The sequence below is a fragment of the Onthophagus taurus genome, chromosome 5 (assembly GCF_036711975.1).
Source record: "Onthophagus taurus isolate NC chromosome 5, IU_Otau_3.0, whole genome shotgun sequence".
Classification (NCBI taxonomy): domain Eukaryota; kingdom Metazoa; phylum Arthropoda; class Insecta; order Coleoptera; family Scarabaeidae; genus Onthophagus; species Onthophagus taurus.
This window is the reverse complement of record NC_091970.1, coordinates 8287288-8300229: the sequence shown is the minus strand read 5'-3', so window position 1 is coordinate 8300229 and position 12942 is coordinate 8287288. Positions and strand designations below refer to the sequence as shown.

General features: G+C 29.2%; 4 protein-coding genes and 2 long non-coding RNA genes across 7 annotated transcripts in view; 3 read left to right on the top strand and 3 right to left on the bottom strand.

Annotated features, from left to right (window-relative positions):
• Positions 1-283: 283 nt before the first annotated feature.
• LOC111414653 (uncharacterized) lies at positions 284-2464 on the top strand. 2 transcript variants are annotated; one of them, XM_071196081.1, is made up of 6 exons: positions 284-453; positions 511-609; positions 659-914; positions 975-1204; positions 1254-1556; positions 2153-2464. In XM_071196081.1, the coding sequence occupies exons 1-6, from the start codon at positions 429-431 to the stop codon at positions 2446-2448; spliced, it is 1209 nt and encodes a 402-aa protein (XP_071052182.1). In that variant the 5' UTR covers positions 284-428; the 3' UTR covers positions 2449-2464. The 2 variants fall into 2 exon arrangements, with proteins under 2 accessions (XP_071052182.1, XP_022901816.2); XM_023046048.2 differs by having other exon boundaries at positions 285-453; positions 659-1204.
• A 460-nt stretch (positions 2465-2924) lies between these two features.
• On the top strand, positions 2925-3774 carry LOC111414641 (uncharacterized). Its single transcript, XR_002706291.2, has 3 exons — positions 2925-3165; positions 3216-3359; positions 3416-3774. It is a non-coding gene; the product is annotated as an uncharacterized lncRNA (long non-coding RNA).
• On the bottom strand, positions 3758-4540 carry LOC111414640 (large ribosomal subunit protein mL62). Its single transcript, XM_023046035.2, has 3 exons — positions 4347-4540; positions 4108-4296; positions 3758-4054 (listed from the first exon to the last, which is right to left on the bottom strand). Exons 1-3 carry the CDS (start codon positions 4482-4484, stop codon positions 3800-3802), a joined length of 582 nt encoding a protein of 193 aa, XP_022901803.2. The 5' UTR covers positions 4485-4540; the 3' UTR covers positions 3758-3799.
• Positions 4541-4750: 210 nt separating this feature from the next.
• Positions 4751-12942, top strand: part of LOC111414642 (probable G-protein coupled receptor CG31760) — a 47842-nt gene continuing 39650 nt past the window's right edge. Inside the window, exons 1-3 of the mRNA XM_023046036.2 lie at positions 4751-5108; positions 9418-9528; positions 10663-10849. Of these exons, the coding sequence (XP_022901804.2) occupies positions 9436-9528; positions 10663-10849 (280 nt within the window). The 5' untranslated portion in view covers positions 4751-5108; positions 9418-9435. The remainder of the gene's footprint in view (positions 5109-9417; positions 9529-10662; positions 10850-12942) is intronic.
• Positions 6462-6929, bottom strand: LOC111414645 (uncharacterized). Its single transcript, XR_002706292.2, has 3 exons — positions 6794-6929; positions 6604-6743; positions 6462-6543 (listed from the first exon to the last, which is right to left on the bottom strand). It is a non-coding gene; the product is annotated as an uncharacterized lncRNA (long non-coding RNA).
• On the bottom strand, positions 10857-11714 carry LOC111414644 (natterin-3-like). The gene is made up of 4 exons (XM_023046038.2): positions 11558-11714; positions 11281-11495; positions 11084-11227; positions 10857-11002 (listed from the first exon to the last, which is right to left on the bottom strand). Exons 1-4 carry the CDS (start codon positions 11562-11564, stop codon positions 10916-10918), a joined length of 453 nt encoding a protein of 150 aa, XP_022901806.1. The 5' UTR covers positions 11565-11714; the 3' UTR covers positions 10857-10915.

Here is a 12942-nt window from a genome sequence, read left to right as displayed (position 1 = left end):
TTGTTATGGATTTAGTCTTTATGGCCCATTACTAAGGTTTTATGTATAAAAAGTATTTCCCCATCGCTTTTAGTTTTTGAGTTATGATTGAGTTAATTTTCGAAAATCAACAAATTTGATATTTAATCGATTTAGAGCTTATATATAAAAAATGGTAATAATTGCGTTCAATTTTTTTATTTCATCAAATGACTCACTCCGATGAGATAAAAATCATTCATGTGAACAAATTAAAGCTATGTACATAAAAACGAGATTAAAAAAAAGATATTTTGAGATAATCAATTACTTTCTATGAATAATGTACAAGCAATGCTGACCTGATAAATTAAATGCTACATATTCTTCTCCGAAATGATAACAAATTAGATTACCAATATAATTTATAGGAATCGTTCATTTTCTCTCAGATTAAAGGTGTGCTTAAAATGATTTCTGCGTGTATAAGATTCGGCAAGTATTAAATTTGTAATTAAAATAAAAACCAATCGAATTATTTTCATTTTTTAGTAATTATCGGAATTGCGGTAGCTATTATAATAACAGGAATAGTTGTAACAGTTGTAATGACTACAAAATCTGCTGAATCATCTGAAATTGAATGTTCAAGTATGATTATAATTAGTTCTTTTTATTTATTAATTATAATTAATTTTAGACTTTGTGGGTCCATTTTTAAAAATTGAGGTGAAAGAGGACCTTGTTGTTATAGAATGGTCACGTCCGACCACTTCGAATTGTGAAATTACCTATTATCTTAAAGTAAATATGAACGGAGAAACCAACTACGAGGGATATAACACAACAGATACGAGTTTAATCATATCAAAAAGACCGAAATTTTGTACGTTAATTCAAGTTAGTATAACGGCTCTAGGAAAAGAAACGGGTATTGGAGCCTCTTCTTCAAGCAAGTTGGTTTTACCTAAAAAAGCGGATGTTGATGGTGCTATAATTAAAATCGAATCGTTTAGTTCTCATTTAGAACATCTCACTTGGACCATTCAGCCAGATTTTAAAGGTTGTGAACTTAGTTATGAAATTACAGTAAACGAATTTACGAACATTCAGGATATTTTACCCAATTCTCATTGGTTTATTAGTAGGGAATTATATAAATCATGTAAGGATAATATAGTTAAATTAAAACCTATAGTCGAAGGAATCGTCGGAGTCGATATCGATGTAAGTGATGAAATAGAAGGTAAAAAAAACATATTTTTGAATTCATTAAACTAATAATTATGTTGAAGTACAACCCACACAAAAGAAAATTGATTCATCAATCAACATTAATGCCATATACGATTCAAATAACATGATATTGAAATGGACTGATAATTCTGAGATGGAATATAAAGGGTGTGAAGTAAAATACAAACTTACCATAAACGAAAAAGAATTTATTAACTTCGAGACACCCAACACTCACATCTTTACTTCTCAACAATTATCAAAACCATGTAAAGCTAATGTTATTACATTAACTCCTATTGTTATAGGAATATATGGAGAAGTTAATGGAAGTGATAAATATGTGTCGGAGTTAATTGAAGGTAAAAAAATTATTTTTATACATACACTAGACCTAATTCACTATCGCCAGAACTATCACAAGACCTAAAACGCTAAATTAATCGGAAATTTAAGAATTCACGTATTCAAATAGTGTCTTTGTGCACTGTCACTGTCAACTTTTAATTTAGAAGTGATACCAACATAAATGAGTTATTATTTTTTTAACGTTTCTCTTGAAATTATTTAAATTAAATCTAATAATATTCAAGGACGGTAGAATATACTAGATTCTACTATCCTTGAATAATATTAATATGCTTAATTAATTTATTTATTAAAAATTAATTTAATAAAAATAAATTAAAATGTTACCGCCATCTATTATCGCAACTTTGAAACATGAGAAACGTCAAAATGACGTTTATAAGTGTAAATCGTTTAAATTCAAAATAATAATCTTTTAAGTTAGTGTTAACTTATTACTTTTAGCCTGCGATTCTTGTAAAACCTTAGAATGAAAGCTAAACCCGAATAGTTCTAATTTTAGGTTTTGTATCTTATGCTAAACGCTAAACAATATAACCTAAAACTTTTTAATTTCGATTTTATTAAAAGAAAAAAAATTAAATTACAGTTCCGTTACAAAATATACCTGAAATAGATGGCACATTCGAATTATTTGGATCAAAAACAGCAAGAGTGTCATGGGCAATACAAGAAGGATTTGAGACCTGTGAATTAACATACGATTTGAAATTAATTGAAAATTTTGATGTTTTAGACTCAATTAGTGATTATAAAGAGGAAATTTTATTTTGGGAACCCGATGTGGGTGGACGAGATGAATGTGGTGTTTTAAAAGTTACGATTACACCTAAATATAAGTCCGATATAGGAGATATTAAAGAATTAGACTGTTTTATTAATTAAAGATTTATTAAAAACATTTTATCTTCCTTATTTAACAAACGATCTTTCTTTTTTCACCATTAATCGTTTCCTCGCAGCTTTTTCTTTCCACTTTTTTATTTTTTTAGGTTATGTTTATCTAGGTTCTGTCAGTAACTTATTTATTTAGTTATTTTTTTTATAAATAACAGATCAAGAACTCAATAAATAAGATATTTATTACATAATTACATTTATTTTGTGTTTATATTAAGACAAAAACCTTTTTTCACTCAAAAATTAATGACAAACGTTTAAACGTCAAAACAAAATTGTTACCAACCTCAATCGCTGAAATAACTGTGATTTTTTGAATGATTTAAATTTAAATAATATAAATTAATATAAAAGTACTATTTTTATTGCATTTTGTTCTTAATGCTTTACCTTGTTTTTAAACTAAAAGGAGTATTTTAAATTTGTAATTGTTTATTTTATATTTTTGACAGCGTGTTGAAGATATAGGTTATGTTATTGTCATCCAATTTGTGTTGTAAACATATTTTGATCCAATAATTCAATTTAATTGAACGAAATCAGTTCTTTTTTGAACATAATATAGATACTGATGATAATAGTGACTCAGAACAAGTTGAAAAATAACCTAAATTAGATGGTGGACTCTTAACTTTATTGGAAAAGTAAATAAGTACATCATTAATGGCGAAAATGATTGATATTATTAATAAAATTGTTGAGGTTGGTGGTAAGATTAATGTTTTAAACCTAAATAAATGATTTATTTGTAGGAATTGCAAAATCAACAGTTAACCATGCGTTTAAAGAATATAACGATACTAGAAAGGGGTTACTCCTGAGTTTGATGAATTTATCAAGGTCTTGATTGTCATGAACAAAATTTAGATTTAAATAAGCTACTACCTTTCAGCATAGTAGGGATATCACTTCTATTAAGAAAGTTATGATACAAAGTATGTTTTTTTTGTAGGTTATGAAGAGAAAATCTATAAATTTAAGGCAAACCGGACAAGATAAATTGTTTAGAGATCATAATGTTTAAAAAATGTTAAAAGTTATCAGTTAAAGGGTGGTATTTCAATCTGACGTTTATTTTTTGGGATAAAACCATGAAACAATTATTATACATGGTGAATTGATGGTTGGAGGAAATTAATGGATAAAATTATTTACAAACTACGATTAATTTATGTATTAAGAATTAATAAAAATAAATTAAAGTGTTACCGCCATCTATTATCGCAACTTTGAATCATAAGAAACGTCAAAATGAGATCTGTCAAAGAAATTATATATAAATATAAGTCCAATATAAAAGATATTAAAGAATTAGATTGTTTTATTTAAAAATATTTTAAACATCAACATTTTGCCTTCCTTGTTTAACAAACGATCTTTCTCTTTTCACCATTAATCGTTCCCTTGCAGCTTTTTCTTTCCGCTTTCTAATTTTTTCGATGGATTCTTCACTGGGAGGTGGTTGTACGTACAAAGCCCGTCTAATAGCATTCCTCAACTTTTCCAAACAATCGGCCGTATTCATAGCTTGCGATCGCGTTAAATCAGAATGAAATACTAAATAACCCTCTTTCGTTAACTTATTTTTATTCTATAAACGAATTTTTTATAATAAAATGAATAAAAAACGATTTTAAAACATACCATCTCGGCTAATTTCTTTTTTATATCATCCTGCAACCATTCCGCCGATTCCAAATGAAATCTTAAATCGACTTTTGTGTTGACTTTATTTACGTTTTGACCTCCGGGTCCTGGACTGCGGCTGTAAGTTATGTCTAATTTTTTTATTGGGATGTATCCTGAGAATTTTTCGTGCATACTCTCTATTGGCTTAATATAATAAATTAGTACATAAATTTGGTTAATAAATTATGAATTACCTTAGTAGGGGTCGATAACTTTAAAGAACTCCCCGGATAAAGTGTTTCGAGAGATATGGCACTTTTATAAATTGTGCTATATAGCGTATTTTGGTTAAATCGGTGAATGTTGATTAAATTTCGTTTTAAAACGTTCATTTTAAACGATTTTGTTGTGAGGTTAGGTTGCGATTGAGGTTATGTTCGAATTATTGTATTTTATTATGTCATTCGTGACTAAAAAATTTTTTTTGCAAATAAATTTAATTTAAATGTATTAAACTAAGTATTGAATGTTATAAATGTTTTATTTAAATTAATTTTTTATTAAAATTTTTTAAATTCAATTTTCCCTCTTTTTTTTTTTTTTCGTTTTTTTAATTGTCAATTTTGACGTAACTGTCAAAAAATTAGGTTATTAAACAAATAGGTTATCTTAATGTGTAACAAATTAAGTGGTTTTTTTTAATGGGGGCTTTAAAATTGATACTGATTAATGTATCTCGTGTTGTATTAGAAAATATGATCGAATTTTCCCAGATGTACGCGACACCCAGAGCGGTTGCGCGAGTTCCAGCAGAATTTCCACAGAAATTTTCCCAGAACACCCCCAGTGTCCGGTCAAAGGTCGTTGGGGGTGAGTACGGATGCTTTTCCCCACATTTCCGGCATATTTTCAAGAACGTAAACGCTTTTGGACTTAAAATGTGAGTGATTCGGACTCGATTTGCGAAGAACCCTTCAAGAGTACCTCGAAATGATAACAAGAGTTTGCATAAAAAGGTAATTAACCCTTTGTTGTTTTTTAAATAGTATTAGAATAAGATCTAATTAATAATTTTTTGTGGTATTATTTTAATTTTCTTTGATTTGGGGGGAAAAAATGTTATGGTTTATTATGTTAGGGTTGTAACATTAAATATTTTAACCACTTGTTGATTAACATTTTGGTTATTTAGGCAGCTTAAAATTGGGTTTTAAAATTTCGAAGCGCCTCCACCAATTTTGACACAAATTTCATCAAATCTTTTATTGTTTGGTTCCTTATAAATCGGTTTCGACTCAAAACGAGGTCAATCCGGTTACCTGGCCAGTTTTGGATCTCGTTTTCGGCCCCAGGTGACTCAAGTTCTTACTATAACTTTATCATAAAGCTTAAAAATCAATTAATACAGATTCTAAATTAATATCAAGTGGTGAAAGGTAGATATCTATTTTTGTAGTTAAGGTTCGGATTCTAAACTGTCCAGTAAACCATAAGACCTAGTTTTACACCTCGCTGATCACCAGAAGTGGTACTAACAAGGTGCGAATTAAAGGACTCACTTCACTTCCCTTTTAACGCATAAACGAACGATTACACACAACGTTAAACCCAATCAAAACAACAAATTTTTCCAAATACAACTTTATTTCCCCACATACCTTGTTTCATTTCTAATTCAACGCTCAATTCTTTCACCCGGATTTCCCGGGGAGTTCTTTTCCAAGAAAAATACTCTCAGGTTTATAATTCTTTAATGCCACGCTGGCATTCAACTCTGAAAGGAGAGTTGCAACAACACCTAAGAATAGCGGTAAGAACGCTTTGAACTGAGATTGCAGCGTCTCTTCAACGTAGGAAGGGGATAAATTTTCTAAGCGTACTTCCATGACGACGAAGACAGATAAAATTTCCGCTTTTCCGAACGAAAGGAGATTCTTAAAGAAAAGTACTTGTTGAATGGTTGAAAAGTCGGCTTGGAAGAACCCGTAATTGAAAGGTCAACGCGGAATCGTTGCCGGAAATTAAAATTTTATAAAAAGATAAAATCGAGGAAGTGGGAAAATGGTTCTAAATAAATTTCTAATCAATTTTTTGATGGATTTTAGTTGTTGACATCATAAGAGTTCAATCAATCATAGTTTGTAAATAGTTTTATCGTTTTTTCTAAAAGCTTCTTTATTACATTTTTATTGATTTTCTTTGAAACCTTTTAATCAAAGATTTTTTTGTGTACAATTGATTTAATGCATTGTCACATACAACTTAATTAGCAAATAGTCATTCAATTATCAATAGAGTTAGTGTCTATCATTGTAGCAATCAATTACCATTAATTTCCTCCAACCATCAATTCACCATGTATAATTATTTCATGGTTTTATCATTGAAAATAATCTTCAGATTGAAATAAAACAAGGTTTGGCTTAAATTTCTAGGATTTTTCTTCATAACCTACAAAAAAAAACACACTTTGTATCATAACTTTCTTAACAGACGTGATATTGCTACTACATTGAAAGGTGCATTGAATTTTGTTCCACACTTTATATAATGACAATCAAAACCTTGATAAATTCATCAAACTCAGGAATAAACCCATTCCAGTATTGTTATATTCTTTAACCACATGCTAACTGTTGATTTTTCAATTCCTACAAATAAATCATTTATTTAGGTTTAAAACATTAATCTTACCACCAACCTCAACAATTTTATTAACAATATCGATCATTCTCATTGAGTTTTCGCCATTAATGATGTACTTATTTACTTTTCCAATAAAGTTAAGGGTCCAAAATCTAATTTAGGTTATTTTTCAACTTGTTCTGAGTCACAACTATCTTCAGTATCTGTATTATGTTTTAAAAAGAACCAATTTCATTCAATTAAATTGAATTATTGGATCAAAATATGTTTACAACACAAATTGGATGACAATAACATAACCTATAACTTCAAAGCGCTGTCAAAAATATAAAATAAACAATTACAAATTTAAAATGCTCCGTTTAGTTTAAAAACAAGATAAAGCACAACATTAAGAACAAAATGCAACAAAAAAATAGTACTTTTATATTAATTTATATCATTTAAATTTAAATCATTCAAAAAATAACAGTTACTTTAGCGATTGAGGTTGGTAACAATTTTGTTTTGACATTTAAAATTGACGTTAAAACCAAGGTTCGTTGAATAAACATACATGAACGTATCCCCCCGCAAAGGCCTTGCTGTGACGTCATTGGAAGAATTGACATTTCTGTTTTTATTTATACAGTGTGTTTCACTGTCTAAAGCACGTTTCTAAAAACGGCTAAACCCGAATGATTCTAGTTCTACGTCTAGTGTTAGTTCTAATTTTAATTCAATAAATAGTGATATCTTATAAATAATAATGAAAAACTTTATTTTTAGATCTAAAACCTTAATTAAACTTCTAAAAAACTTATTTCGTTAAGATCGAATCGAATTTGATTAATCCAACATCGTATTCGTGATCTACATTAAATTCTCTTTAAAACGAGCCCAAACACGGTCGAGTTATCTTAAACGACAACAAACTTCCGATTGTCACTTTTTTGAGGTTATGTCAAAATTAAATGTGGGATATCTCGGGTATTTTTTAAGATAATCGAGTCGAGTTTGGACTCAATTTGAAGAATTTTTAATTCCCCACACGATCGTGACCAAATAACAAACCTAACCTCACTTTATAAACGTCGAATTAATATTATTTGATCTTTTCCGCCATCTTGATTAATAATTTTAATTAAATAATAACGAAATTCTACATTTTTACTTAAAAGTTCCCCGCGAACTTAATTTCGTTCAAATCGTATCATTTTTCATTGATTTATCCTCCATTTTGTCTTTATTTTGATAGAATTTAATTAAATGAGCTTCGTATTCGTAATCTATATTAAATTCTCTTTAAAACGAGCCCAAACTCGGTCAAGTTATCTTAAAAGACAAAAAGTTTCGATTGTCACTTTTTTGAGGTTATGTCAAAATTAAATGTTGAATATCTCGGGTGTTTTTTAAGATAATTGGGTCGTGTTTGGACTCGATTCAAGGGATTTTTAATTTCCCAGCCGATTATGAATAAAAAAAGAACCTAACCTCACTTTATAAACGTCGAATTAATATTATTTGATATTTTCCGCCATCTTGATTCATAATTTTAATTAAATAATAACGAAATTCTACATTTTTACTTAAAAGTTCCCCGCGAATTTAATTCCGTTCAAATCGTATCATTTTTCATTGAATTATCCGCCATTTTGTCTTTATTTCGACAGAGTTTAATTAATTCAACATTGTATTCGTGATCTACATTAAATTCTCTTTAAAACGAGCCCAAACTCAATGGGGTTATCTTAAAAGATAACAAACTCCTGATTGTCACTTTTTTGAGGTTATGTCAAAATTAAATGTGGGATATCTCGGGTATTTTTTAAGATAATCGAGTCGAGTTTGGACTCAATTTGAAGCATTTTTAATTCCCCACACGATCGTGACCAAATAACAAACCTAACCTCACTTTATAAATGTCGAATTATTTTCCGCCATCTTGATTAATAATTTTAATTAAATAATAACGAAATTCTACATTTTTACTTAAAAGTTCCCCGCGAATTTAATTCCGTTCAAATCGTATCATTTTTCATTGAATTATCCGCCATTTTGTCTTTATTTCGACAGAGTTTAATTAATTCAACATCGTATTCGTAATCTACATTAAATTTCCTTTAAAATGAGCTCAAACTCGGTCGAGTTATCTTAAAAAACGACAAACACCACCAACTTCCGGTTGTCACTTTTTTGAGGTTATGTCAAAATTAAACGTGGGATATCTCGGGTATTTTTTAAGATAATTGGGTCGTGTTTGGACTCAAATTAAAGGATTTTTAATTTCCCACGTGATTATGCACAAAGATAAAATCTAACACAACATTTTGTTTTTATTTGTATTTATTGACTTATTTTTACCGACTTTGACTTATGAAATTTGATTCTTTGCCTCGTAACTACTTTATTTAGGTCTATATCAGTAAACTGAGGTTTCCACAATTAAACAAATCGATGATAACAAGGTAATTCGCTCTTGGGTGTCCTGCCCAAGCATGATTGTTGTATCAATTTATATAAGATTTATTTATTTCATAAATCAACATTTTTATCTTAGAAGATTAACCTTGCAATCCTCTAAGATAAGAATATTGATTCTTATCTATCCTATCACGCAAAGAATATATTTTAGTTTTAAAGAATCAATATTTTCGTGCTATTAACTATGTTAACCACTACTTTTTCCTTTTTTTCTAGTACAAATGAAGATGCGTGATGGAACTAGAATTTCCTGCAAGGAAATTATTGGTTCGATTGGTTTATACGTGTCATATAATGTGCTTGGTAACAAGCCAATTAACCAAAAAGGTAAGATTAAAACAACTTGTTTTAATTAAACAGGGGTTTATTTGTAATGCAGTTTTATGTTATTATTGTATGAATTGCATTCCCATCACCTTTCATATACATTAGATAACGAATACCAGCACAAACAACCGGGTAACAAATTCAGTTCCAAACTCAATTTGTAGCGAGGACTCATTTACATTGATAACTCCGGGGACGTTGAATATAATACAACACGATAACTGAATACTATATCCTATATTATTAATAATTCACAAATGTAGCTTGTGTTCTTTGTATCTCATCGTATTTATTGTTTATTCATTTTAATAACAATAAGAAATATTCTTTTTTTAAATAAATCACAACATGAAAAGCGCCATCTATCGATTTAAATTTCAACTTGAAATTTTTAAATAAATTTAATAATTCTTGATTAATTTAACATTAATTAAGATTTATGCTTTAATTTAGTTTAAATATATTTAATAAAATAAAAATAATCGTAGGTAGTAACTAACTTCACATTATTTTCGATTTGTTGGTTGACAGTTTTAAAATAGCTTATAATCAAGTTTTAATCGTATTCGATAAAATTGTGGCGAGATTATTTATCAGTTATTTATTTTAATAACAACAAATTTTTTCTATCGGTTTTCAATTTCAACTTGAAGTAATAAATTTTATGTTGGTAAAAGCTAACTTCACATTATTTTCGATTTATTGACAGTTTTAAAACCGCTTATGATTGATTAAGTTTTCATCGTAAGTATTTCATTAAAAATTACTTCCTAAAACTAAAACTTCATCAAAATCGCTTAAAGAAGTGCTAAGTTAAGCATTAGGATAATTTTTTTGAAGTTTTTAAATTAAAAAGTATGAAAATGAGTGAACTAGGTGGTAGCTAACTTCACATTGTTTTTCCTTTGTTGACATCGGTTGACAGTTTTAAAATCGTTTATAACTAAGTTTTAATTGTAAGTATTTTATTAAAAATTACTTCCACACACGAAAATTTCATCTAAATCGCGTCTAGAAGTGCTAAATTAAGTAAATTAAGGTGATTTTGCGGAGTTCGAGTCGAAAATTAAAAAAAATTTAATTACTTACAACATAACCTCAATTTTTTTTAATTTAAATTTCTTTTTATTACAGGAAGATATAGAAAAGAGTCTTCAGATAATTCACGACGTCGCAACCAGCAATTTGGGGGAGTTATGTGTAACGACGCAATTTTCTCCTCTTTACGTTCCATTGGATACAACAAAATTCGAAGCCACTCGCCAGAAAGCAGATTTGGCAGCCACTCTTCTGTTAGATCTTGGAATATCACATCACAACGGTAAGAATTTAATTACAAATTTGTTTTATTTATTATAGATGTACAAATTAATTGAAGGATTATTGATTATTGTAAAGTTAAGACTTCATAATCTTTTATTGCTACTTCTTTTCCATTAAAAGGGATATACAAACATCCATGACTTGGGTGTATCTAAAATAAAAAGTTATTTAGTACATATAATCCTAATTCGATTTTTTAGATGGATTTATAAGTGGATTAAAATTGTTTTACCTTTCCAACTGTGTGTGCTCCGGCATGATGAGCCCTACCGATGTATAAATTTTCCCCGGTTGCAGTTCTTCCACCGATTACAGCATTATGAGGAACTCTACCGTTACGTTCTCTTGCCCATTGGAATCTTTGTTCGCATAAAACCTAAAAAATTATTTTTTTATAATAAATTAATTAATTTTTGAGGAATGATTTACCTGGAAATTATGAACCGCTATTTCATTACCTCCATAAGAAATGTACGCGACTCGTTTTTGTGGGATAACTTTAGCAGGGATCCAATCTCCAGCGTGATAAGCCCTTCCTACATAAATTTGACTTCCATCGAGGTCTTTACCCCCTAAAACCGCGTGGTTATGAACGCCTCTACTCGATGACCAATCAACCCAATAATAATTTCCACCCGCTTGACCTTTTTGAATAATAAATAAACATAAATATACGGTATTAAATTAAATAAAAGGGAATACTCACAAGACATGTTGATGTTGATAAAACTAAATAACCGGTTTAAAATGTGATTCCCTCACAGCTTTATTTTTATAGATTTATGTTATCTTATCGCGAAATGAGTCCGTTTATGACTAAACCAATTTTGTAAAATGGAATTGTTGTGTAGATTTGTATTGGTTCAGTGTTACATATTAAAATTGAACACTCAGAGGTTAAACATTTATTATTACATTACTAATTTTATTTAGATAACACTTAAATATTGATTATTATTGATAAATATAAAATGAGTTTTTCGAATATTGGATTCTGCGAAGTATTTAATAATGTAAATAAAAAACAACGTACTTTCTTATCGTTTTATCTGAGAACAATTTAAGCGTTTGTGCGTATTAAATGGAGAAAATTTAATATTTCCTTTAGATCTCGGCTTGAATAACAAATAATTCAGATTTATCAATAAGATGATATTATCAAAAAACCCTAATTATTTCTCAAACTATTAATGTTAGGCATAGGACATATGGAATATAAAAGATGTAAAATGAGACGCCGAAGACGACTAAGCAATAAAATATGGGGGGTGCCATTTAAAAAAATGAAGTTATGGTGCTTCCAAATTTCGAAAAGTTAACGTGTAATAGTAAAGTGACCAAACGATCTAGACAGCCGTTCTCGGCACCAAAACATACTCCATCATGTTGTTTAAGCATGTTCTGAATCCTAAATTGATATATCAAAAATTGAGTGTTCTATGATTTTTTGAACAAATGTCCGTTGGAGGAGAAAAAAATCGAATAACTCGAGAACGGATGAATCAAATTGCAAAAAGTAAAGTTATTTATAAGCCTTCAAAACAGACAAATCCAAATATGTAAAAATATACAGGTTGTTCCATTAAAAAAAATTAAGTAGGTGGCGACTTCCGGTATAACCGGAAGTGCTAGAAATCTGAAAATATTTTAGATGAAGAGAACGTAATTGATAATACTTAAGTCTGCATTCTCAAATTTTTTGTTTGGCCAGAACCCCAGAAACGTCTAATGAGCGGTCTCGCTGAGACACCCTGTATATTACATCTTTCATTTTTTATTAATTCAAAGGGTTTTGTAGGATTTTCCATTTTTTACTCAAACTATAAGTCATAAAGTCCGGAGAATGGGTCAACTTTGTTTTTTTAAATGTAACACCCTATATATTATTAGAGTTTCTAATAGAGGTACAATTCCGTGATAGGCGGTGGATTGTAAACTGCAACCACAAACCGCAGGCGACACTACTGGTTGTCGTTACATGTACAAAGTGTCGCCTGCGGTTTGTGGTTGTAGTTTGTTGATCCCTCTCAAACTATAGACCAATTTCGATAATTTCCAATTTTGCTAAACTATTTGAAAAGTTATTATATT